At 41.8% G+C, this 26473-nt stretch overlaps 1 protein-coding gene across 5 annotated transcripts in view; it reads left to right on the top strand.

Annotated features, from left to right (window-relative positions):
- Window positions 1–26473, top strand: part of SULF2 (sulfatase 2) — a 432620-nt gene that overhangs the window by 396147 nt on the left and 10000 nt on the right. For all 5 annotated transcript variants that reach the window (XM_086932614.1, XM_086932611.1, XM_086932613.1 and 2 more), the window contains exons 16-18: window positions 742–911; window positions 7896–8038; window positions 21942–22065. In XM_086932614.1, the coding sequence (XP_086788740.1) occupies window positions 742–911; window positions 7896–8038; window positions 21942–22065 (437 nt within the window). The remainder of the gene's footprint in view (window positions 1–741; window positions 912–7895; window positions 8039–21941; window positions 22066–26473) is intronic.

The following is a 26473-nucleotide window of genomic DNA, read 5'->3' as shown; positions in this document are numbered from 1 at the left end:
CCACATTGCCATGTATAGCAATTGGTAGGGAAAATGTCATATATCTTCATTTTGTAATCAATTGCTATCTAAATTTTGATAATGTTTTACTAGGATCTTGCACAGCTTGTAGATTTTATTCACAGTGAACTAAAACAAAACAAAAATGTGTGCGTTGGCATCATAATTCCAACCTGTTAAAACAGACCTCAGAGAACGTTTGCTTAGGATGCTCAAGCATGTTACATCTACACCATCTCATCAAGTTCATTTCCATGTGTAGCAAATGACTGATATCTTATTTTCAGTGCTTAATTTGAGCCTCTGGTTTCAGGTGCTCAGCACCAGCACTTAATTGTCAGCACCAGCTCTAGTAACAGTCACCACATGGTGACACTGTCTGAGATGAGCACAACAACTGTGTTTATCAAGTACAATCGCATTGAATAGCTTTGTATGGCATGAAATAGTCTGAATTATTACAGTTGCGACAGTTAGGTGTTATGTTGGTGCTGTCATTGGCAGTGCTAGCAGGGGCAATGCATAGTGCAGGCTGCAGTGGCCTTCTGAGAAGGGCTCTGGCACTTAATTTTATACAAATTAAGCACTTCTTGTTTTACTGAACCAACCTGTTCTTAATCCACTGAATTCCACTCATTCTTGTACATTCCCATTAAATTAACTAGATAAATGATGGAGGGCTACTAAGAAAAAAGCGATGAGCCACATTCAACAATTTAATGCATTCTCTTCTGTATTTAGAAAGGACATGCAGGAAAAGGACAAGGTGTGGCTTCTTCGTGATCAGAGACGTAAGAAGAAACTACGCAAGCTGCTAAAGAGGCTAAAAAATAACGACACTTGCAGCATGCCGGGCTTGACATGCTTCACACATGACAACCAGCACTGGCAGACTGCCCCCTTTTGGACATGTAAGATTTTGCATTTACAAGGCAATGGGTTTTGTTCTTTGACTACAACAATGAGTATATCGATAAAAATGTTAGCCTTCTAAACAATATGTTAAGAGTACATTTCCATTAAGAGTACATTCCCATTTACATATGCTATTCACCCAGTGGGTTCTATCAGAATTTTAATCATCAATGATAACATTTACTAATCATACAATGTCAGTGTAAGTGAAAATTCCTAATCAGGCATGTGGAAGAGAGGAGTTGACCTAACGGCTAGGGCAGTCAACCTCGAACCTGGGTAACTGGGTTTGAGTATCGGCAACGAAGCTGAACTTAATCTCCCCGTGCCTAACAAAAAATGTAACGCAACTGGTGCTATGTAAAGCGCTCTGATACCCGATACTTACCTCGGGTCAAGTTCGCGCTATATAAAACTCCGTAAAATAAATAATGAAAAAATAAAAAATAAATATACAATCTATAAGTTGTCCTTCTAATCAGTATATATGTGCGTAAAAAAGGTCCTCAGCAGATATTTCTGTTGTTACACAGAAAATCAAAATCCTCATAAATATCACAACTAGGATCTGTATAGTTTATGATGAGTACCTCCCCCTCAAAAACAAAACATTGAGAAAAAAAAGTAAACACAGGTCATTACTTATTTACTTATACCTACTAACCCTACTGGGGTATAGGCCATCAACCAGGACGCTCCGGCCATTTCTGTCCTGAGCTTTTCTTACACTCTGACTCCAGGTGGAACTCATCTCCTTGCAGTCAGCCTCAAGGCCTCTGTACCAGGTGTTTCTTTGCCTTCTTCTTTTCCTTTTCCCTTGAGGGTTCCAGGTCAGGGCTTGCCTTGTGGTGTTTGATGCAGACTTGCGGAGGGTATTACCTATCCAGCCTAGGCGCCTTTTCATAATTTCATAAGCAAGGAGTTGGAAAATCTGCTGCCATACGGCCGACTTGTCTGGTCCTCACGTTCCATGTCCCTATGGGGATGGTCTTTGTCGAAAGCAGTTTGATCGACTGTGTAGCTTCAAAGACATCTATGGCTTTCACCACAAGGAGTCATAGCTCTCCGTGAAGGAAATTTCTCTCTCCCTAAGGATGGGATGTCTTTTGGTTAAGGTTTCTGTAGCTAGGATTTTTTTTACATGGTGAGGTAGCTAGCCAAATGCATAACACTCCTCCTTTCACAGCAGGCATTCAGATCGGCCATGGTGGAGTTAAACACAGATCACTGCAATCTTAATTTTGAAAGAAACACCAGACCTGACTTGTACTGCACATGATAGTAATTCCTTTTCTATTACTGGACCAGAAGCACACATCCATTGACATCTTTTCTTCTCTGTATATTTTCCAAATACTTTGGAAAGCCAGAATAAGGTTTATGAACTGTATTTATAACTAAAGAGGAACAGGCATCTCACAAATATTTAGTAAACATGTTGATAATTAGCTGGTATAAACAGGTGTGACTAGATTAAAAGGCCCTGTGTTTCACCTCCTTATATCAGCTACCCAAACCAATGCCCTTCTCGGAGACTGTACATCAATATCATACATTTCGGAGGTACTCAAGGGCCTTGAGCTCAAAATGTCCAGGGACTCGATAATTCTCTCCTCGGTGCCTACTCGAATCGTGGGTTCACACTCTGCAACTCTGGGCAATAGCTTGCTTAATCTCCACTACGGCCCCACCGCGATGGGATGCCTGGTCTTCACCTTGGGGATGCCCAGTAGGGGTAATCTCGCAGGGAAATGCCAGGACGGGTTCCCAAAGCAAGCGCCTTGAGACCTTACGGTGAAAGGCGCTATATAAGAACGTATGATTTACGATTTATTTACGATTTTACCACAGTTCATAGTCAAATAAGCATCCAAACTTAAAGTCCGTAGAACTTTCTAAAATAGTGTGTAGTGTTTAAGAACAGGCATTCAAAATATAAGTTACAAGTTTTTTTCTGTGTCCATGTATGATACTCTTCAGTCTTTTAAAGACATCATCTCTGTAATTCCAAAGAACACCACGTTTACAACATTTTGGTCGGTAGTATTTTTTCACATCCAGCCGACGTGTTTCATGGATGGAATAGCTATCTCAAGGCTCAAAAGCAAATATTTACAAGTTCTCTTATATTTTCATACAGAGAATCCTTCCAGTTCTTCTCTCCAAAACACCTATGGTAGGTGTCATTGTTATTCAGCGTAACATGCTTATATACCCATAACAAGGTCCTATATATTTTTTTTATCTCACATGGATTTCCACATCTTACAAAAAACTTGCCAATAGACTGAGGAGGAACTGGTCGTATATTTGTCACAATAGGAAGTTTACCAGCTCTTGGTTAATCAACAAAAGTATCATCTTGATCGTTAATTTAGCAAGAGAAGGAGAGAGTAAGCGGTGGAGACCACTTCTCATCTAGAGAGAAACAGTTCTTCGATCAGCAACAGGGATGTCCTAATATCACAGACAACTACTATGTTCCTCATTACAACTTGAATAAAAAAGCATGAGCGAAAGCTGGAGACACTGGTAATTAGAAACTTGTATAGCTGTTTAACAAATGTGGATATAGGTGCCAAGGCTCACCCACCAAGTAAAGAGGTCCCATCTAGCTCTAAAAACGGGGGAAGTCTAGTCCATTCTCTGTGCGGCTCAGCAAGACTAGAAGCCCAGGAGAGAAATATCCATCACAGCCATTCAACTCCCAATCTGTCATATAGTGAGAGTAGAATTCAGATTTTTTTGTAATCAACGAACATCACCTTACACCCTCGATATGCAAGTGCAGATGCAACGTTTCGACTATGGACCTGATTTAGAGTTCGGCGGACAGGTTACTCCGTCACAAATGGTACGGATTTCCCATCTGCTGTATTCCAAGTGCCATTGGATATAATGCACTTGTAATACAGCGGAACGGATATCTGTCACTTTTGTGATGGAGTAACCCGTCCACGAACTCTAAATCAGGACCTATCTCTCCTTCCACAGTGGACAAAGTAGGATATCAGCCTCAGTGTTCCAGTCTTGGAGACAGATAAATCCAACAATAATGATCACCCGGAGGGTATCTACAAAACTCTAGGCTAACTTTTAATGTAACCATTCAACAGTGACATTCAAAACTATGAAATGTTTACCAAATTAAACGTCATTAGTACCAAACAACATAGAACAATGCATCCCGTGATGAATCTTTAATTAGTGGTCAATGTTGGTGGGCTTCTCTCAAATAGGTTGTCAGCGCTCACCTCAACGTTCTCCATTGAGCGACCATGCTGTGCAGATGAACACTAGATTCAATATGTAAGACCTTTGAGAAGAGCACCAGAATTTAGCAGCCTTGGTACTCCAAACCCCTCCTAAACCCATGGCAGGTAAAGCAGCCTCGCCAGAGCTGCAGAGCATAAGTCGATAACATATTATCTCTATTCCACAGCCAAGTAGAGTTAATAATTGCATGGGCTGTAGCATCTCGCTGTGCATTGATATGTACCTTACCTGAAGTCAATATATTGATACTTGTTAATTAGCATTCGACTCAATTAATCGGATGGCAAATTAACATATGTGAAAATCAAGCTGGCGCCAAGAGACAGAGATAAATGGCACGTGAGTTTGCATCTGACCATTCACAACCACCAATTTCCCATTGCAGTGGATGGCTGCCTGTGGGCCCAAGGGGTTTAAAAGAAATTCCGAAATGTCATCCTTTCTGGTTTCCAGATCATTTCTCTTAAGTCAACTAGTATGTTCATTTAAATTTAAACTAAATTAGTTGCAGTTTAATGAATAGCAGAATTGTATACGACAGTGACCAAAACAATTGTCTACATCAATTGAACAGAGAAGCAAAACCCATTAAAGAACCAAAGTGCAGAGTAATGATGGGCTGGAAAAGCAAAATAATGGACTGTATAATCATGTAAACCGTTCCAAATTCATTAGTATCCCCCATACCAAAGGAACCATTATGAAAAAGTGTGAAAACAACGACCCACATTCATATTCACAAGTTTTTTTATTGATTCAGAAAATGGTGTTATTTTATGATTTTGTAATGCCTTGTGGGATTCAGAAGGGAATTTTAATTAAGTTCAACTAAACTACCAATTACAACACTGTTAGGTTAAACACAGGGTCGAATTTGGATGAGCTTTAGTCAAAAACGTTCAGCCATCAAAGCTCCTATAAAGAATCTCACAAAAGCGCCAACTTGACTCTGAGGGCAGGGCTTTCCCACCTCACATGGATTATGGTCTGAAGTTGGATTACAAAGTAGATTGGCAATGCAATTCACCAGATACTTCTGGAATTTCACGAACATCCAGGCTGTTCCAAAAAAGACACAATGGAACAGAAGAAAGAACATGAAAAGGTCCTTCTTGTGTATGAGCAACAAATGAAGGATGCACAGCACAGGAGTCACATTGTTACAATGTTTGTGAGCAGGCATTGGTTATGAAATTATTGCAAGAAAAATAGTCTTCAATAAAACTTTGATTGAAGAAGGATACAATTAGATGCTGTTAAATTCAGAAAGCAAGTGTAAGTTGTACTTGAGTTTCGCAAGCAAAATATGAAATTAAACAACAAGCAAAAAATTAATTATAATTTCAGGGTCCTAAAACCGAAATTTCGTGTAAATGTTTGAATTATATTGAGCTGGCCTCTTTGCTTTTAGTGTTAGCATTTCAATGCCACGTATACCCACTCCTTTTATTCTATATTTTTCAAGCACTGAAGCACAACCATCCTCAAAATACAAATCAAATTAAAATTTTGACTCATTGCCTAATCCAGTACTTGAAATATTTTTGGGTTGTAAAGTATTTTGGATATAGATTTGAAAAACGGACAGTATTTGCCTCCTTCACAGTAAGTGCACAATGGTTATGAGCAACGGTTTCCTAGGCAATAGGGCCTGTTTCTCTAAGTTATTTTGAATATGCATGTTCATCTTATTTGGAAAAAATGTTGGAGAAAAATCCCAAATTTTATTTAGAGAATTTACTACTGGTGAAATTTTGCCCTTCTACATTTTGTAATCTGTGACGAGAGAAATTACGCAAATTTGGTGGAATTTCCAGAGTCATAAATGCAGGTATATTGACAGCTCTATGGGATTTCAGTGTGGCTCTGTGTATAAATGACTGAAAACACCCAAATACTACTATGTCTGTTTCTCAGCATTAAAGAAGCAATTTCAAGAATGGTGTCACAATAGGCATTGCAGCCCAACCAGGCATCATCAAACCAAGGGACATTCCAGAACCATTACTGATGGAAAATGTTCGTGGTTCAATTATATTTATTAAGTTTTTAAATTATTCAATGTGGTAACACAGTACAACAAGCTGTTTTGCACTACATACATTAAGAGAGATTAATTCATCATCTTTAAAAAAAAAATACAAGAAAACATTTGGTATTAAGTAGTTGGGTTCGTCTTGGGGAAGTCCATCTTGGATGAGGTGGAAGAAAGAGGAATATACGAGCGGAAAGCATGAATAGGCAAATGAGGGAATAGAGGGAATGCTAGTTAGGGGGCCGTGAGTAAGTACTGTGAGGTCAGATCCTAGAGTTGGCCAAGATACACCATGGGGCAGATTTATAAGCCCTTGCATCATTTTTGTGATGCAGCTGTGGCGCAAAAATATGCGGCCAATTTACAATGGGACGCATCTAAGAAGATGCTTCACATTGTAAAGCCATGCGTCCCATTATACCTGCGTCAGGTATAATGTATGCAGGGTGGGCGTTCCCTCATAGGAAAGCCTCATAAAAGTGAAACTGTGAAATCTACAAGATTTCACTCTGTCACTGTAGATATCACTGTGCCACTTCTAGGATGCCACTCCGTCAAAATCTTACACCTGCTTGAAACAGGCATAAGCAGTGACGCAGTGTGGTGGGAATAGGCCTCAAAATACATTCCTGGAGTTGTGGCGTGCTTGCGACTCGGCTCCAGCAATGTGCGGCTTTTGCCCCAACAGATGTGTCAGAATTCCTGACGCGTCTATCAATCCTTGCACCATGGTGCGCCATATTGCAAATATGGCACATCCATGGTGGCGCAAGGGTGTCTCAGGGTGGCGCAGGAAAAGTAAGGCATCTCTACAGATGCGTCACTTTCTTGTAAATCTGCCCCATATGTCTTGTTATTCCCTATCAAGGAGGACACAAGTGGAGTAGACTGATGTGAGATGATAGAGGGGTACTCTGCTATATGCTCTTTGAATTGTGGTGTCCCAGGGTGGTAAATGTTCATGATGTAAGTTTGGTTAAGAGGAAACATTTTTTAACTGGATGTTCCTTTTACATACCTCTTGAAGATAGTTTCCTACATTAGATATAGTGACACACATTCTTCTATCAAAGGTAGGGAGGAAATAAAGGTCTACTCATAGAAAAAAATATTTTCATTCTGGGGAAAAAAACACAAGAGTCAGATGTGCAAATGCAAACTTGTGTCAAATTTCCCTTAGCAGATATTTCAAGCTGGTGAGACATCCCCATGCATACATTTAGGTATGTGGGGAATCTTAGGCAACTATGACAGGTGTAGTTTTGAAGGTGTGCTCCAGAGATAGGTAATCTAGGGAATCCCTGTTAAATCAGAAATGTGCTTCAATGTAGCTCTGCCATCTACTCTCAAATGCTTTTTTCCCTGCCTTTTGTGAGGCAAAATAGTGTACAAATATGGTTACATTCAATGGGATTTTGCATACTTGTTTTTACATTCTGTTTTGCGTATTTCTTTATTGTCGATGCAAGCAAAATGGTTTACATGAACATTCCTTTGCCTTGCCTGACCTAGAAATAAGTTATGGCCTGTTCTCTTTAAACGCAATATGTCCAGGGTTTCATTTTGTACTTTGAAATTTAGCAGGAGGGTGAACCTTAATTTTATGTGTTGCAGCCCACCAATTAAACAGGCGGAGTTGAAACAAATAAATCTCTTTTTCTATTTACAGTGGGCCCTTTCTGTGCCTGTACCAGTGCCAACAACAACACTTATTGGTGCATGAGAACAATTAATGAGACACACAATTTCCTGTTTTGTGAATTTGCTACCGGGTTCCTGGAGTACTTCGACCTCAACACCGATCCATATCAGGTAAGATTAGGACTGAGAAAAATGCCAAAAAGCTAATTTTAAAAGCCATTCATTTTAGGGGTGAGGCTGGTTTAGATCAGGAGATAGCGCAAACATGTAATTGTTGGTAAAACTGAAATGCATCTATATTACATTTCTTTTTTTTCTGCAGACCTTTAGTATGTCAGTTGGCTGCAAAGTGTTTTATATTTTTGGCTTCTCCAAGATTTAGATTTATTTTAACAAGCTGCATAGGCTAGTATAGGCCGTCTAACAAAGGGCCCGATTCACAGAACTAACTTACGACAAAATCCTAAACTTACTACTCATGGTATTCACAGAATGCACTTACGACTGATCTAACTTTACGTCTGCACTCAGGCCGGAATTTCCGCACCCGGAGTGTAAGCTCTGCACCCGGAGTGTAAGCAACACACACGAAGCGGAATTTCCACCATCAGGCCGGAATCTCTGCTTCCAGGCCGGAATACCCAAAATCTGGTGTTAATTGACTATATCTGATGCATTGTGGGTATTCCGGTCAGGAAGTGGAGATTCCAGCCCGATGGTGGAAATTCCGCTTCGGGTATGGAGCTTACACTCCGGGTGCGGAGCTTACACTCCGGGTGCGGAAATTCCGGCCCGAGTGCGGACGTAAACTTAGGACAGTCCTAAGTGCATTCTGTGAATACCATGAGTAGTAAGTTTAGGATTTTGTTGTAATTTAGTTTAGTTTATTTGGACTGCGCGCTGTATTGTCGAATACGTTTTGCGGAGGTGGTAATGTCTGACAAGAAGGTTTGTAAATCTTTAAGTAGTGGAATACAGCGGCAGTGCAGTGACAACACTGCATTACCATAAAACAATACCACATTAAAGTAAGTCAAATACAGCAGAGCAACACCACCAGTGGGGAACCATCATTACAGAAGCTGGGGCTATTTTCCCAAGCATGACGAGCGACTGCCAGGCTGAGTAAAGGTCAGTCTGAGAGACACTCAGCATTCAGGGTCAGCCAGCCAGGAGTTTTACACCTGAGCCCAAGGTCTGCTGGGTTAAAAATCCCACAGCCCTGAGGGCAGTGACATCATCAGCAAGGCAAAGCCCATTGAATTCCTCCCACTAATGAGACAGGGGAGTGGTACTGATAGAATATGCCTTGGGCGCTTTAGATTTAAGCTCTGAAGCGCCGAGGGCTCATGGTCTATCAATGACTTTTCACACCACCCTTTCCCAACTCTTCACAGAGTGTGGTTGGATAAGCAAGTGTTATAGACGCCACCCAGTGACGAGTTAGGGAAAGGTCTCTTCTCATTGACTGACCCACGACCAGGTCAGAGGAGGCCGTCGGGTTTTCCATTTTTTCCTTGTCTCACTATAGCCTCCAGCTCCTTCCTGGCTGTTGTGCTTCTCCTTCTCTCCACCTGCTGTCCTGCCTTCACTGTTGTGGACTAGAAAGTGCTTTATTGAATATTTGGATGGTTTTGTTTATATATGAAAGTATGTGATTTTGCGCGGGTTGTGAATGAGTGTGTACAAGTGTGTGTGTATGTGCTTGTGAATGAGTGAGTATGAGTATGTGTGTGCGCTTAAAAGTGGATGGGTGTGAATATTTGCACATGTGTGATTGTGAGTGAATTTGTGTGCTTGTGAATGCTTGAGTATGTTGCACATGCGTATGCTTGTGAATGGATTGGTGTGTTTGCTCGTGGATGAGTGGCAGTGAGTATGCACTGCTGTACCCGCAAAACATCTCCTCCAAATTACCAGGCACCACACTTACACAATACAAAAAAAATGTACAACAAAGCTGAACACACCAGCACAACACCAGTGCTAAAACTACATAACACAAAAATACAGATCATTACAGCATGAGAGCACACACACATAAAGCCACACTAGTCTAACAACCACGTTAAACCCCAACTACACAGATGCAGAACATTAATACAACAGTATACAAACAGATCAAAATAACAAAATAACACACCAAAACAAAAGAGCAAAAGAAGAGTAAAACAATCACATTATTTGATGCATTTGGTTTCCATTGTGCAGTTCTGGTTGTGTTTTGTTGTGGTTCTGTAGTGTTTTGTTATTGTGAGCTATTGTATTGCTGTGTTATTTTATTGTTGCGTTTTGTGAAGTATTTTTGCTTTGTTTAAATGTTCCTCATTCTTGTTGTGGTAGTGTCTTCTGAGTTATTATTGTGTTCTATTTTGTATTGGTACCTTTGCTCTGTTTGTGTTTATTTTGATGCAATCTTCAAATATGTCTTCTTCTGACTTTGTCAAGTAATTGTATTTTATTGTTATATGTTATGATGTTTGTGTTACATTGTTGTGTGGTGCTTTACATCGTTTTATCATGTTCTGTTGTGTTGTAATTTTGTTTTGTGCGTTGTTGCTTTGTGCTATTGTGAGGTGCTGCTTTCTGATTTGTTTGTTTTGTATCTTATTATGTTGTTATGATGTTTTTCTTTTATTGTGTTAAAGAACTGCCTTATTATGTTTTGTTGAGATATGTAGGGGAATATTTACAAGCCATTATCGTCCGCAGAACGTCACTTTTTATGACGTTGTGTTGGCGATACGGGCTTCACCTTATTTACAAGGCAGCGCCTTGTAAATAAGGCCCCCTTTCATGCTATACTTAGTGTGAAAGGGGTGGCAATGGGTGCTGCGGTGGGCGTTTCTCCGCAACACCCATTGATTTTGGAGCTCCCCATATTTACAAGAGTTCCGTAAATATGGGACTGCACCAAAATTTATACCAGGAAAAACCTGGTCTAACAGGGAGCAACGAGGAGAAATTTTTAATTTCTTGCTTTTGATGTTTTTGTGTGTGCTGCATTGTGCAACACACATAAAAACAGCAAACCGCCATACGTGATTGTTTATGTACAGGAAGGTGTCCCTTCCTGCACATAAACAGGCACAATGCAGCTCACATAGAAGTTCCAAATTGCGATTTAGTATTGTTTATGTGCAGGAGGAGACACCATCCTGCACATAAACAATCATTCCCCACAACGCAGGCACCCTTGCACTACGGTGCAAGGATGCCTGCGTTGGAGCTAGGCAGCTAAAATTACTGCCAGCACAGAAAGAAACACAGGAATGCACCATATTGTTGTAAATACGGTGCAGCCCTGCATTTCAGAAGTGTTGAAACGTGGCTTTAAGCCAAGAAGTCTAATGCTGCACTCCGCCATTTCTTTGTAAATATGCCCTGTAGTTCCTTGGTATAATGCTGCTCGTTTCAAGCCAAAAGCAGTAGATATAATAAAACTGCAGTACAAAATAACCAATTACCATAGCCAGAAGTGGTTCCATACCACCGCCAGAGTGCTACCACTTCATACGACTTCTGCCAGTCAAAAACTATAGCGCGCAGCATGCATTAGATTCACCTTTCCATGCTCCCTATATGTGGACCTGACCTTTTAGTTCAATACTATGGTAACATGTCGTATTTTGCACAAATATCTACGCTTTGTATGCATATAGAAAGGAAGAAACAATGTTGGTCCTCTCTAACTACAGATAGGACATTTTTGGGAATGCGCAGTTTGGGTTCAAGTTCAACCACATTGAAATAGCCAACAGGTTCACTAAAAATCAGATGTCGATAGTAACGTTTTTCCTTTTTGTATTTGTGCTAAAAAGTCCAAAAGGAGTACGAGAACCCAGAGCAGGGTGAATTGACTGAACAGCTCATCGGTATCCCACACTTGCTTGTTAACTCAACTAATTGTCCCTTCCATCAATTGAATCATGCAGCATTTAGGATTCTACAAATCTGTACACAATCCTTCCTGAATTACTCCAATCACTATACTCTGCTCTCTGCTGCTTGCCAGGAAGGTTTATGCTATAGCAATCTCAATAGATGCATACGCGTAAGTAGTGCTGAAAATGATGAACAGACCTTGGAACACATTTTTGACTGCAGGATTAATTCTAGAAAATCTCCTTCATGAAAAGATTCAATCATAGTTTCTTTTTATACATGAAATCTATGGCATTGCTCATGCTCCATTAAATTACATTGGCATCACTGACCTTTACATGATCTTTAAGTATAAGCGGTGAGCATCCAATTAGTATCAAATTATTATCTATCATCATGGCCAGCTTTCAGAAGAATACAGGCACAACTGATTCTTGGTTTACATTGGCCCAAGATGCCTAATTTCTTGGGGAAAAAGATGTCAGAAATACTGATGTATTTTGGGTACCCAGAAAGGTTCTGACCATTTGGTCCAGTAAGATCTCTAATGTTGCTGCTATAGTGGGAGACTTAGTCAAGGGTGATGATGCATAATGTACTTTGCACCAATCAAATTAGAACAGCAAGCAAACAGACTCACGATTGGTTCCTAGCGCCTGGTTAACTGGGTACGCAGGGCCAGCCCCGATCCTCTGCATCATAATCTAAAACTATAAGCCTGATGCTTTCAGGATATTTGGCTATAGAGCACTTGTCCTTAGGCATGCAGTTGTCAAGTTTGCATTAACCTGGCAACCGAGTTCCAAAAAGAGCAATGCTAGTCTTTACATGTCCCTGAACCAACAGCCAACCATGCAAGGATATTAGAACATTGAAATGTTGGGAGCGCCTTTGAAAACAATGGAGTGCTCCGAGATTCTAATGGCCGGTACAAGCCCAGAGCCCCAACATTTCAATGTTTGTTCACAGGTGTTGCTGTGAACAAAAGGCCTCACAGGCCTTCGGCTTGGGCCTCTAATGCTGGAGCGGGCCTTTAATGGCCGGTGGAGCCAACTACAGCAGGCTCTACGGCTATATTATACTGGTCGGAGTAGAACCAGGGAAAGTGGAATGTGACAAGAAAGAGAGAGAACAGAGCCCCTGGATCCTCACTCTGCTTGGTGTTATAGCTGGGCTCAATCTGCACTGCTGAAGCGTTGATATCTAAAACGGGGAATAACGCTTTAGTAATTTATCATTATAAATACAGTTCACTATTCCTGATATGTCATGTGGTGTACATCATAATAATCTCTGTAATTCCGACTCTATAAGTGGTTGAAACTGTGACTTTTTTAATGAAATACAAATGAGCCTCTTTAATATGTGCAACAGGAACCTGAGTTATAATACATATTTCTATATAGAAAACTACCTTCAATGTTTTTGTAGGTAAGTTTGAGATCCAGGTGCTTCTCAATGTAACAAGTTCATAAGTTGAAACATAGTTATTAGTATTGCACAGTTCCTCCCAACAAACAATTATATTCCACTTCTGTGGCAATACCTTATTCTATATGTGAATCAAAGGACCATATAAACAGTCTGGACAAATGAGGATTCTTCTAACACTCTTATCGACGAATAAGTGCAGAGTTCATCATCTTTGGAATGATAACTCTAATAATATTGTACATGATCAGAGTCTAACCTATAGATTCATCAAGCATCCATTCTGCGAATCCTAAACAGCGAAAAATAACGAATCGCTATTAAGAATTCGCAGAATGGGATGCAACATCAAAATCGCAAAATATTTGCGATTCGCACCCGCCCGCAATCGCCAAATGCGACTCCACAGAAATCCCACCAAAATTGCAAAATCAGCTGTTTCCAAAAGCCTAATTGCGAATTCGCAATTACCTATCTTGCAAATAGCCATCTCGCACATTGCTAGATCGCAAAAACGTGAAGTCGCATTTGGAGCCCAATGATGACATCACTACCAGGAAGTAGCCTGCTCCATGCATCATTCAGAGCACAGAGCTGGATACAGGAGGAGGCAGAGCACTGAGCTCCAGGAGCCATACTCTGCAGTGCCCATACAGGAGTGGAAATCAAACCACAATGTCCCAGGAAGCTGCAGAACTAAGTGAAAAAACCCGCAAGCGCAAAATCAAGTTTAGTGAGAAAGAACTTGAGTACCTAATCGAAGGAGTGAGCAGGAATCACGACCAACTGTTCGGGAAGCTGTCCCGGAAGGTGCCCGAGGCAACCAAGAGGCGCATCTGGGTCCGCATCAAGGCAAAGGTGAACGCGTGGGAGTCACCCACCGGAGCATCGATGATTTAAAAAAGAGGTGATACGACCTCAGAGGCCGTGCCAAGGAGCGAATAGCTGAGAGACTGTGGGAGAGAATTGCTACGGGAGGGAGACACTCCACAGTCCAGAAAACACCCCCATGGGGGACCTAGTGGAGGACACCATACACCCTGAAGCCTGTGTGGGCATTACCCAACTGGACACCTCCTGCACCACACACCAAAGTCAAGGTAAGAGGCATGCTACTGCGACCCCATACCCTAACAATGCCCATGCCCCCAGTGCTATCCATATTTGTGAGCACAGTATTCCAGTCCCTGCTCCTCCCAAACGCTCAAATGCATTGTGGAACCTGTAGTGTGTAAAGGTGCCTTGATAGCCAAACACGGCCAGATTAGTTAAGATGCACAGACCCCTAAAGCCAGCCAGGGAATGCAGACATTAACCAATAGCGAGATATCCTCCGCTTGGTGGCAATATTGTGAAGCATGGCGCACACGGCCACGATGCGGCAGCAGATCTCAGGCCGGTATTTGAGGGCCCCGCCAGTCTTGTGGAGGATGCTGAATCTACTCTTTAACATGCCAAATGTTTGCTCAATCACATTTCTGGTGTGTATATGTGCACCATTGTACCTCCGTTCCTGTGGTGTTGCTGGGTTGAGGTATAGGGTGAGGAGGTATTCACGGAGGCGTAGGCGCTGTCACCTGAAGGGAGGAGCAGAGGGTCAGTGACTGTTATGCGCAGCAACATGGTCTTCACATACTGTATGTGGGCATGTGTACTTACCTAGGAGATGTCCCTCTCCAAATTCACCCCTGGCCAGGCGGGTGTGTATGCCGCTGTGCCGAGAGATAAACAAATCATGCATGCTCCCTGGGTATTGTGCCACAATGTCTGTAATGATGGTCTTCGCATTGCAGACCACCTGAATGTTGAGGGAGTGATATGGCTTGCGGTTCTGGTACATATATTCAGTCTCTGTGGGTGGACAGATGTGTATGTGGGTGCAGTCGATGCAGCCAATTACATGGGGGAAATGGGCGGTATGATAGAAGTCCAGTTTAGTTTGCATTAAGTCCTGTTGGGTTGTTGGGAAGGTGATGTAGTGATGTATCCGGCTCAGGATGGCGTCCAGGAAACTCTGTAGGCAGCGTGAAAGTGTACTCTGGGATATACCCCCTGCAACTGCGACTATCCCCTGGAAGCTGCCGGAGGCCAGGAGGTGCAGGCAGCACAGGACCTGGACATGGGTGAGCACGGCATTGGTCCTCAGTGTTGGGTGCTGCATCAGGGGGTCAAGGTCTCTGATGAGCTTCTTAATCATTGCCCCATTGAGCCTGTATTTGGAGTAGATCTCCTCTTCAGTCTGTACCAGTAGTGTAATCCGCAGTCGGAAGATACGTTCATGGATCCTGTGTCTGTTCTGGGCTGCAGCCTGGAGCCTCAGCCGCCTTGCCACGATGTATAGACCTGCCATTGTGACTTTCCTCATGCTCTTAATGAGTCTCCTTAAGTGTGTTTGATTTGGCCAACACATGTTTGTTATTTCCAACTCCTTTTTATCCCCCCAATTTGACTTCATGGTTACCACCTGGTTTGGCTTCTCCTTAAATTACGACTCGTATACTGCGAATTATGGTGTTTTCGCTATTTGCTATTGCTGATGCATGTGGATAGCGATTTGTTTGCGAATTTACTATTTGACTGCGAATTCGCTATCAAATTCGCAGATTATGTGGGGAATCGCTTTTAAGGAATCGTGCTGGGGGTTTGGACGGGTTTGGACGGGTTTAGCGATTCTTTGTTTTGCGAATTGTTGCTCTCTTCCGCCTTAGTGGAAGAGCCGCCCCTAAATATCAGCTCTTTTCACAACAATTGTTAAACGTGGGCCTAAAAAGAGTCATTGTGATTTGTGGTTTAAAACCAAGTGCCTGCCACTCATTGCCAGAGACAACAACCATAATTACATAGCGGTTTTACATTCCTGGCAACACATACTGCACTTTGCAACGGATGCTAATGTATGTAATTATAGACTGTTATGAATAGGATGCATGCAGTTATTGTCCTTGTTTGCTACTTTCACAGTTTGGTAACGTTTTTACCACAAATCTGGTAAGAGACAAGCACACAATGGGGCAGATTTAAACAGTAGCACAGATTTGCTGACCCCAAGCAACGTTACGCTGGCTGAGAGAGCACCGCAGAGCCATATCTATTAAGATGTGGCATTGGCGCTGTCTTCCTCAGCACCAATGCACAAACAGGCTTTCTAGTGCCGCACACCTACATTTGAACCATAGTCCAAATGTGTGTGTGTTAGAAATGGGGGTCTCTAGTTGGCAATGGTTTGCACCTTTGTCCAAGTAGGGACCCTTCTTCCTAGTCAGGTTAAGGCAGTGCTTTAAATGGGCCGGTACTCACCGGTACTGAGTACTGACACTTTTTCCTTTTCTCCCCTTGAGTAAGGGCACTTTTCCTAGAAGGAAGAGAGTACCGGTACTCATGGGACCTGACTTCAACCCAGGCAGCTCTTTTAACAAGCACTGCAGGGAACAAGCACTGCAGGGATTTAATCACGGACACAGGAGCGCTTGTCACTAGGAACCAGCGTGAGCTGCTTTGGAAGTTCGGAAGTCTTCAGCGCGGGGGAGGGATGGCGGTCTGCAGAGTGGTTATCGGATCCATTGATCTTTTCACAGTGGGGCTGAGAGGGGGCTGTAAAATCAAATGCGTGGCGGTGGGACGCACTGTTCAGGATTGAATATTCCGTGGACAGAACTGATTTAAAAGTGGGTTCATGGCTGTGGGAGTGATGTCCACTGAGTGTTATCTAACAGCGGCACATTAAGCGCACCTGCGAACAGGCACTAGCTGGCCTGCCCGTCTTGGCCTCGGACCGCTCCTGGGTACAGGCCTCGCTGGCCTGCCCTGGGTGTATGATCCAAGGGGGGATGGGGAGGGGACACCGTTCTTCAGCTTTTATTAAGCAAGTGCTTCACTGGCTGCCATTGCAACTTGATCTATATTTCCAGAGTCCCTCTTCATTCTAAAACCCTATCTTGTTGTGAAATGTGTTATTTCTGTAAAGTATGATAATGCCTCATACGAATAACAGTAACTCTTTCCTGAATGAGTACACTCACGTGGAGGGACAACGAGGAACGGCTTTTGAAATTACGAAACGTGTTTCTTTATATCGGATACGGGCCAAGTGTACCTGATTGAGAAAACAAGTTGGAGGAAGGCACTGAAGCCTGGCTGCTGTTTGAGAATGAGTAACATGAATAAGCACAGCTCACTCGGAAGGAAAACACTCTTCGAATACCCTTCAATTGTACTTACTTTAAACAAATGTTCATGAAATGCTCAATTTTACTGTTGCACAAATAAAAGACAGACTCCACAAATAGACAAGCACGGTAGGGAAACACAGGAGTGATGCACACAACACAGTAATGGATACATGCACACAAACGATAATGCACAGACATGAATGAGTACATACTGCACAGATGTACATGCACCAAAGATTCATGCCAAAGCACGCACACTCAAACACTTGCGAAAAACACAAGCACGGACACACAGCACCCACATTCCATCGTTAGACCCACAAATATAACATGCACACATACAATTAAACACATACCAAACGCATACAAACTCACAAAAGAAACTATGGAGCTTCTACTGGTCACCTTACAGTATCTTGCTGCGCCTTTCTTCGCAGCATAATATTTGATGACGTCACATTTCCTTTATGGTTATCTTGATAAATAACTACCACCTATAGTGTGTGCTGTACAAACTGAGCAAAATACACACAATTGATGGACGGAATGCAGAACAAATCAAAACATTACTGTTTTTGTTGCATAAAACCTTGTGTTACTTGCTGGTCAAAAATTAAGATCCTTGTAATATAGCTTAGTGAGTTATGACCCTGCAGCAAAGACCTGCCTGCAAACAAGAAGGCCTATGTTTAGAGCCTCACTGTTATTTCCTCAATCTTTTCTTATTTGAAAGATGCTAAAAAAAGGCTACTTTGGGTGGTCAGAAACACTTATCAGTAAGTGCCATAAATATAGTTATTAGTGAGATAACTAATGGACATATACATCCAACATTCTAACAATGCATGCAGATTTTGCGCATACAACCTTGGCAAAGTCAAACAGCTAACCCCGCCCCTTGTCCCACCTTAGCCCCTCCCTTAACTCCGCCACTGCTCCTTTCTGTGAGTACCTGCACTTATTTTTTTCCATTTAAAGCACTGCGGTAAGGGGGATACACTTCTAAAAAAAACCCTGCTCATCCCCTTAGTAGCTTGGCACGATCAGACAAGCTTATCTCAAAGGCAGTGTATAAAGCATTTGTGTACACATACAGTAGTACAATGAAAACACTACAAATGGACATCACCCCAGTTTAGAAAAATACGTAATATTTATCTAAACCAAACAAGACCAAAACAACAAAAATCCAGTTCTGCCGATGCTGAAAATGACAGTCTAACAATTCCAGCCAACTGCGTCTGTGCAGGTCAGCTAAAGCATCAACAGACTCGAAAACAGTACCTTTCTCATTGCGGCCGACACATGGCTGCGAGTCAGTCGGGCGACTGTCGCTGTTGCTTTACAAAGATGGAAGCGGTGCCCTCACGATGGGGTGCAGGCAGTGACGATCGTCCATACGGCATCAGTGAGACCAAGGCTTACAGTGCAGGGTGAGGCGGTGCTCGATGCGCTGCTGGCAGGATGCGGTGCAGGCGGCAGAGCCGGTCGATGTTCAGGTCAGGCAGCGACGGTGTCGGTGACGTCCAGGCAGGGTGATACGAGGTGGTGCGGTGCCCACAGGACGCAGTGCAAGCAGCGGCTTGGTGACGATCGCCCAGACGGCATCGGTGAGACAAAGGATGCGGTGCAAAGTACGTCAGTGCCTTCTGCGGTGCCTTCAGGACACGGAATCCTTTAACTGACTCAGTGACAGAGTTTGTTGCCATTTTCTTCAGCGGCTACTGAAACCAGCAGTTCCAGTGACGGTGCCCAGAGGATGGTGAGGTCTTTGTTGTTCCTGAGACCTCTTGAACAGGTGGAAAGCTCCCCTTCCAAGCCTTTGGAGATACTTTCTCAAGCAGGATACGCACACAGTTCCTCTCCTTGGTAGAAACAGCTACAGCAGGTCAACCCCAGACAGCACACAGCGAATCGGCAGTACCCCTCCTCCAGTTTCTTCCAGTCCTTCTCCTTGGCAGAGATTTCTCTTGAAGTCTAAAAGTGATCTAAAAGTCTGGGGTCTGGGTCCCACTTTTTATAGCACAAATTCCCTTGTTCTCTGGTGGTAGAGAAGCTCTTTGCCCAGCCAGAACCAGTTCTGTCTTCTTTGGTGCAGCTGCCCGGCAGGAGGTGTAGACAGCATTGTTCAAGGCAGACCAGGCCCATTCAGGTGTGAAAGAAATCTTCTCCCCCTACTCTGAATGCAGCCCAGGTCTATTCAGCCCAGCCCTGAATCATCCTGGAAAGGCAGGACACACATCTCAACCCCCTGGTGCTGTCTGAACAGAATGCACATCCCCAGCCCCTGTCACTCCAAAGCCAGACAGTCAATACACAAACCTAGCAGAGGCACACAGGATGGCTCAGCAAAAAATACCTACTTTCTAAAAGTGGTATTTTAAACACAGAGTGTAAAAACTAAAAGATGCCTCTTTACATCCTGAGTTCAGAATAATACATAAACTTTAGCTTCCCATCTTTTCCCAATGGGAAGTTATATTTATGGCATGTTATAAATAAACTCCCATTCTATCCTATGGGACAACTAGCCTTTCAATAGTGAAAAACGAAATTGGCAGTATTTCACTACCAGGACATACCACACACATCAGGGCATGTCCTATCTTTGACATACACTGGACCCTGCCCACAGGGGTACCTTGGGCCTACCTTAGGGGTGACTCAGATGTAAGAAAAGGGAAGGTTAGGGTCTGGCAAGTGGGTGCACTTACTAGGCCGACATGGCAGTACCAAACTTGCGCACAGACACTGCAGTGGGAGGTCTGAGTTATATTTACAGGCTGCTCATGTGGGTTGCACAATCAGTGCTGCAGACCCACTAGCAGCATTTGATTTACAGGCCCTGGGCACACACATTTCACTGTACTAGGGACTTACCAGTATATCAAATATGCCAATCATGGAATCACCAATCCATAACAACAATTTACAGAGGGAGCGCTTGCACTTTGGCACTGAACAGCAGTGGCAAAGTACCCAAAGCATCTAGACCAGCAAAAACGTAGTCCAACACACAGCAAAATAACAGGAGGCAAAGGCAAAACTACAGGGGAAACCCACGCCAATTATGCCAGGTATAACAGTGTGCATAATGTCTAGCATAGGTTTTGTAGTGAAAGGGTATCATTCCAGTAGAAAATGCTATGTTGAGACTAACTTTAAAACTTTTCCCACATTAGATTGTGCAGCACACAGGTAATTTGTGAAAAGTTAGGAGAAATGAAAACATTCCTCTTTGTAATTGCATACCCCAAGGAGGCATTATTTTGGGGCACAAAACTAAGTCTATCAACTTCAGCAAATATGACTATGCAACAGAAATCATGGGTGGTAGGTGGGAAAAACCATGTACCACACATGAGGCACCCAATTGAAACAAAACAGCACAAATCAACACAAAGTTATGTTTCCTTTACTTTTAGAGCATTTTTCCACCACCCACAAAAATATGCTGCTGAAAATTATTTTGTGCTGGTCCGCATCACTTTGCTTGATTTTGTAGCATTCAAATCTTGAAAAATCAACCATTTCTTCTTTGCCTTAAATTATCACGATCTTTTGAAGCACTTTTAGTTCCAGCAGTGTTTTCGACCATCTGTGGCAACTCATGGTTTTCCACTCCCTGCAAACAGCAAGGCCGATTATGAAATTCTCTCTGTTCTACTATACACAAAACTACCTCCTCTAAATTCCCAAATTAACCTGTCTTAATTCTTGAGGTTTAATATTTGATGTACCTCTTAATAAGCGCTTTGATGGTTGAAACTTTTAATCACGCTACAGTGAGCATTTGAATATATTTATCATCCATTAGATTTATTGAAAGCTCACCCACAGGTAGACACATACACCTGTTATTGTTTTTGACACAGTTTTTTTCCCTCACCTCATTCATCTACCACTATTCCAAGCAGTCACCACAGGGACCCTACGAGTGGTTGCCATAAGTTGTGACTTCTCAATCAGCGCTCAGAAATGTCTGTTTTTTTCAGAGAAACGAGACTAGTGCATATAGTCCAAGTTCAACATTGTGCCCCCCGCCTCGCCCCGCCCCTCCCCTCAAAGATGGTCGGCCACCTTGGAGTGACCTTGTCAGCTTACTCTCACATGCAAAATTAGAGTGACATCAGAGGATCAGCCATTATTCTACAGATTCTCAGCCATGCAGTTACATGAGGCTATCAGGACACAAAGGCAGAAATAAGTCTTTCCTTTCTCTCTATTGCCACTTTTCTGTATCAAAGGTTAATTTTGTTTTGCAGTGTGTACTACATAAATCCTCAATTCACCGGCAGGTCTTACAAGGAAGACAACATAGATTTTGTCGAATTTGGGGATACTCCCACCACCAAACAACAATGAACAACAGTTGTTTCAACACATACCTCCATATATGATAATGGTGCCCTGCAAGGGCCTCTATCTATTTCAGACCAATTTCCAGGAAGACAGTTTAACCTGATGAATTTACATTTGTGTACCAATTTGAGCTCTTTGGAAAGAAATGTTGGGAAGGGTAGTGCACACTGAGGTCGCGTAAAGGATTGTTTTAATCAATTTTAATGGAAATCTTCTTTTCTCCGCAGCTCATTAATGCAGTGAATACCTTGGACAGAGACGTCCTCAATCAATTACACGTACAGCTTATGGAAATGAGAAGTTGCAAAGGTTATAAGCAGTGCAACCCAAGAACAAGAAACATTGACCTCGGTAAGTAATAGCTATGAAGAAATTCCATTGACTTAAATGAACTCATCAAGACATTTTTGTCAGTGTTAACATCATATACGATCGTTTTGCATATTACTTGAAAAATAGTAAATGTATTGTATTGGGTACAATTTAAATACTTCTACATATCTGAACACATTTCACCCATGTATATGTAGCCGAGTAACTTGCTTGTGAGATGATGATAGTTAGGCATACTGGTATGGGGATATTGCTGTTTAGTGAAATATTTGTTATTTATTTATTTTCCTTAATTTAATTTATTGTAATGTATTGGGAGTATTGATAAAGCATTAACCAGCCTCAGAGGGCAATCAGTATGCTGTACAACAGGATAGGTATCCTACAAGTGAGGATAGAGGCATGCAGGTACGTTTACAATGAGAACTCGGGAGAGGAAAAACATTAAATTGTAGAAGAAATGCATCATCACTGTTGGATAAGGGAAAGGATACAGTCTAGAAAGGTAGGACGATTGTGTAGATGTAGTTGGTGAGAACAGAGTAAACAAAAAACAACAAAGAAAAAAAACGGTATTTGTGTCCCCAGAGTTTAGTCTACCGGTGCTAAGTTTTTCTAAAACATGGGAGTATTACTGCCTTACAGGTTTCAGTATGGAACATTCATCGATGATTAAATAGGAGTCATTTTAAGAGCTCCACAGTAAGTGATCCAGTTCACCTGAGAACTGAACGGTATATCTATCTATTTATCTAGTCAATCTTGTAAGATTGCCAAAAATTACTTACATTCTAGCAGAAACGAATATCTCTCTCAAATTCAAATTCAAAAATAGCTTTATTCGATGTGATTAGAAAATCACAAAAGCACAGATAAAAAATACATAATCAACATTAATAGTAAATTCATAATAATAATAATGCCGGACAGTAGGCCAAAGGAGTTTCAATTGATGGTCAATCTACATCTAATAACACTTTTTAAAAACATGGAAACTAGGTACATGGACATCTCCTCTTCTAGCATTCGTAATTTCAATAATGCCAGTCTACATTGTCTAAGACCCCAAATTTTCAATAGATGTTTTAAATACTTATTCCTAGGCAATGTATAAAACTTGCAGAACAGAGTACAGTGTATTAATGACTGCTGTGAAATATTGTCACAGGGACAAAGTATCAAACCTTTTAGCCAAATATTCGGGTCAGGGAACGTAATTAACCTAAAACAATTTCCCCCCTAAAACGAGACAGTTCCATTCTTGAATAACAACTTTGTGTGAGTACCAAATAATCCTGAAATCCAGATTTCTGTGAAATGAAATGGTTCTCCATCACTGAGGCCTTTTTTCCCTCTAGCGGCCTTCGTTTTGTCTCTAGCAAAGCAAGACAAATCTCTTTCAATTTTTTCCGCGATATTGTAGCTAGTAGGGCCGGGGAATCAAAGAATTCAGGGTACCCAATCTCCTTCGTAAAATTCTTGACATAATTGAACCAACTTATATTTAAAGCCCCCTGTAATTTAAGAGAGGGGGCTATTTAAATCAGACTTGGTTGCAGTCCATACCTTATGCCTCAACAACACCGGACTCACTTGAATAAGATCTGTGACATAGACCAGGCCTAATTCCCTATGACAAACGTGTATGGAGGTAGACTTAGGCACACCTAGGAGGTATCTGAGGAATGCATTTTCATATATTTGAATCTCGTAGGTATCTGCAATCCCCCAGACTCCAGCACCATATGTTGCAGTTGAAACACATGTTGATTTATACATTTCCCAAAGAATGTGTACTGGTCTTCCCCCTAATTTGTTTGCAAAATGTTGGACAGCCCCAATAGCACAAGAAAACGCTAATTTTCTCGTGTGAGCAGCTCCCGACCATGACCCCTTCCTATCAAAGACAATCCCCAGATAGGAAAACGTATTGGTTTGTTCTATCTTGGAGTTTACTAGGGAAATCCTACATTGTATGTTTCTTTTATGGGTACAGCACATAGTAAAGGTTTTCCCTGTATTTATTTTTAAACCCCTATGACTCATATAGTCTGCGAAAGAGCTCAGGGCCTTTTGTAAACTAATCTGGGTCCTGGCCATAATTACTGCATGGCATAAAGTAATATAGGGGCGGGGTTACCACCTATTTGAGGAAAGTCCTGTTTTTCATTAATTAGATGGGTTGCCACACTATTTATATATAGATTAAATAAAAAAGGTGCTAATATGCAACCTTGACGTACTCCTTTTTTAGCGAAATTCAAAATGTTAAAATCAATACCTAATTGTAACAGGGTATCCAATAGTATATCGTGACTCAGGCAATTGAACGCCGAACTTAAATTGACGAAAGTTACAAAAAGTTAGCCTTTTTTGACAGCCACATATTTTCCAATAATTGTTGCTAGGTTCAACCCCTGTTCCACAGTGCCCAGTCCTGCCTTGAAGCCATATTGAAACTTTGAGAGGGCTCCTGTTTCTTCTGCCCATGACTGCAGCCTTTTTAATATAACTCTTGCTGCTATTTTCATCAGGGAGTCTAACATAAAGATGGGGACCACGATTGCCTCCTGCCATGAATGCAAGATCCCTTCTTTATTGCTACTGTTTAAAACATTGGTCAGAAGGGGTGCCCATAGGTCCACATTTGTCTTGTATATATCCACGGGCACCCCATCTAGCCCAGGGGCCTTCCCTGCCGCACTTTCCAAAATTGCAATTTCCACTTCAGGTAGCGTAAAGCAGATATCTAATGGGAATAAACCCTCTGCATTCTTCTCAATCGTTTGATCTGGTGGTGTGTTATCGACCCCAACTAATGCGTCTCTTTTGTAAAGTTCAGTAAAGTGGGTCACCCAGGAATCTTCATCAATAGCCATCTCTATTATATCTGTATTCCTGTTCACAAAGAAAGGTGTGTTTACCGCTTTCCAAAACCCAGTGGTATCTCTCAAAATACAGGCCTGGTGTAAAGCTTCCCACGCTTCCTGTTTGATTCCATTCTTTCGTTTTTTTATTGCTGCGTAGTAGGTCAATCTTGCCTTTCTTATCTCAAGCGTTTTTTTGGTTGTTTTTTAAGTGTTTGTATCAAGACAGCATGTACCTTCCTGAAGTCTGAATTAAACAAACCCTTCACCTTATTTCCTGGACTCTTTTTCCGTATACCAGAAAGAGCCTTACTTATTTCTTGTGAAATACCGCGTAAGGCAGAGATGACTGCACTGCAATCTACGTCTTCTGCTAAGCAGATCGCGAACTCTTTGTGACTGTTTATTAATAATCTTTGAAGAAATCCACCGGATCTACTCTATTCCATTTTAGAGAGTATCCATTTAGTTTAGCTAAGGTTAGCCTGTGGCTATAGAGATTATCTATTACATCGTTGTTTTTACTATTACTTGAGGAAAAAACTAGACACAGGCTAATGGGAAAGTGATCGCCTAATGCGATAGCACCTGTTTCAAAGTTAGAAATATTAAAATAGTGGCTATTAGATACCAAAATAAAATAAATCACTGAATTACAGCCCCTGCCATTGAAAGTGGGATTGAAAGACACTTGAGGGTTGTATACTTCATTTGCAAATTCCAAATCTAAAGAAGAAAGTAATGTGTTAAAAAGCTTCCCTGCAATAGTATGTGAAAAGTGGGTACAGGGATCCCCTACTAGGTTGTTCAGTCCACACATGCCTAGGTGGCTATTACTAAACAAATGACAGTTAAAATCTTCTGCCTAAATCACACAAAGCCCATTCAAAGAGACATCACGTGTATTTTGCATACAATTTTTGATATCATCTAGAACGTTTGTTAATTCACTCCTTGGGATATTATTATAAAAATTAATCAAATTAATATGTTGGTTTTCTCCTACACTAAATAGCAGGGATTGAAAGTAGTTTGACTCCCTACTATCTTTTTTAACCATAATGTTGACAGTATTTGATATATAAATACAAAGTCCCCCGGAATTTCTACCCCTCATTGTATGCATGGCGGGAGTATAAAAGGTATGAAACCCATTTATATGCCTCGCTTCCTGCTCCCAGCACTCTTGTAGGCAGATAATAGAAAATGTGTTTATGAAGGACACAAAAAGTGGGTCATTTAATTTGCTTTATATACCCGCTACATTCCAGCAAATAAATCTTAACGCATCACCCTTATCCATCCAGTTGCTACTAGTTTTATCCCTCTTGGCAGAAGCTGAGCTGCTATCATGTATTGTAAGGGACAGGCCAGCTTCTTGATCTTGTTGTTGTAGAATGGTAACTTGTACTTGGTCGGCAGTTAAGCGTGGTGGAGTCACGGTACCAGAATTAGCTAACTTACACTTGTCACCTTCAGCTATCTGCCCAGTCTCCCCCACGCCCTGATTAACATAAACCCTGTGCTGAACCTCCTGGATAGTCTCAATGATATCACAG

This window comes from Lissotriton vulgaris, chromosome 7 (assembly GCF_964263255.1).
Source record: "Lissotriton vulgaris chromosome 7, aLisVul1.2, whole genome shotgun sequence".
In the NCBI taxonomy this organism is placed as follows: Eukaryota; Metazoa; Chordata; class Amphibia; order Caudata; family Salamandridae; genus Lissotriton; species Lissotriton vulgaris.
This window is presented reverse-complemented; position numbering and strand designations above follow the sequence as displayed.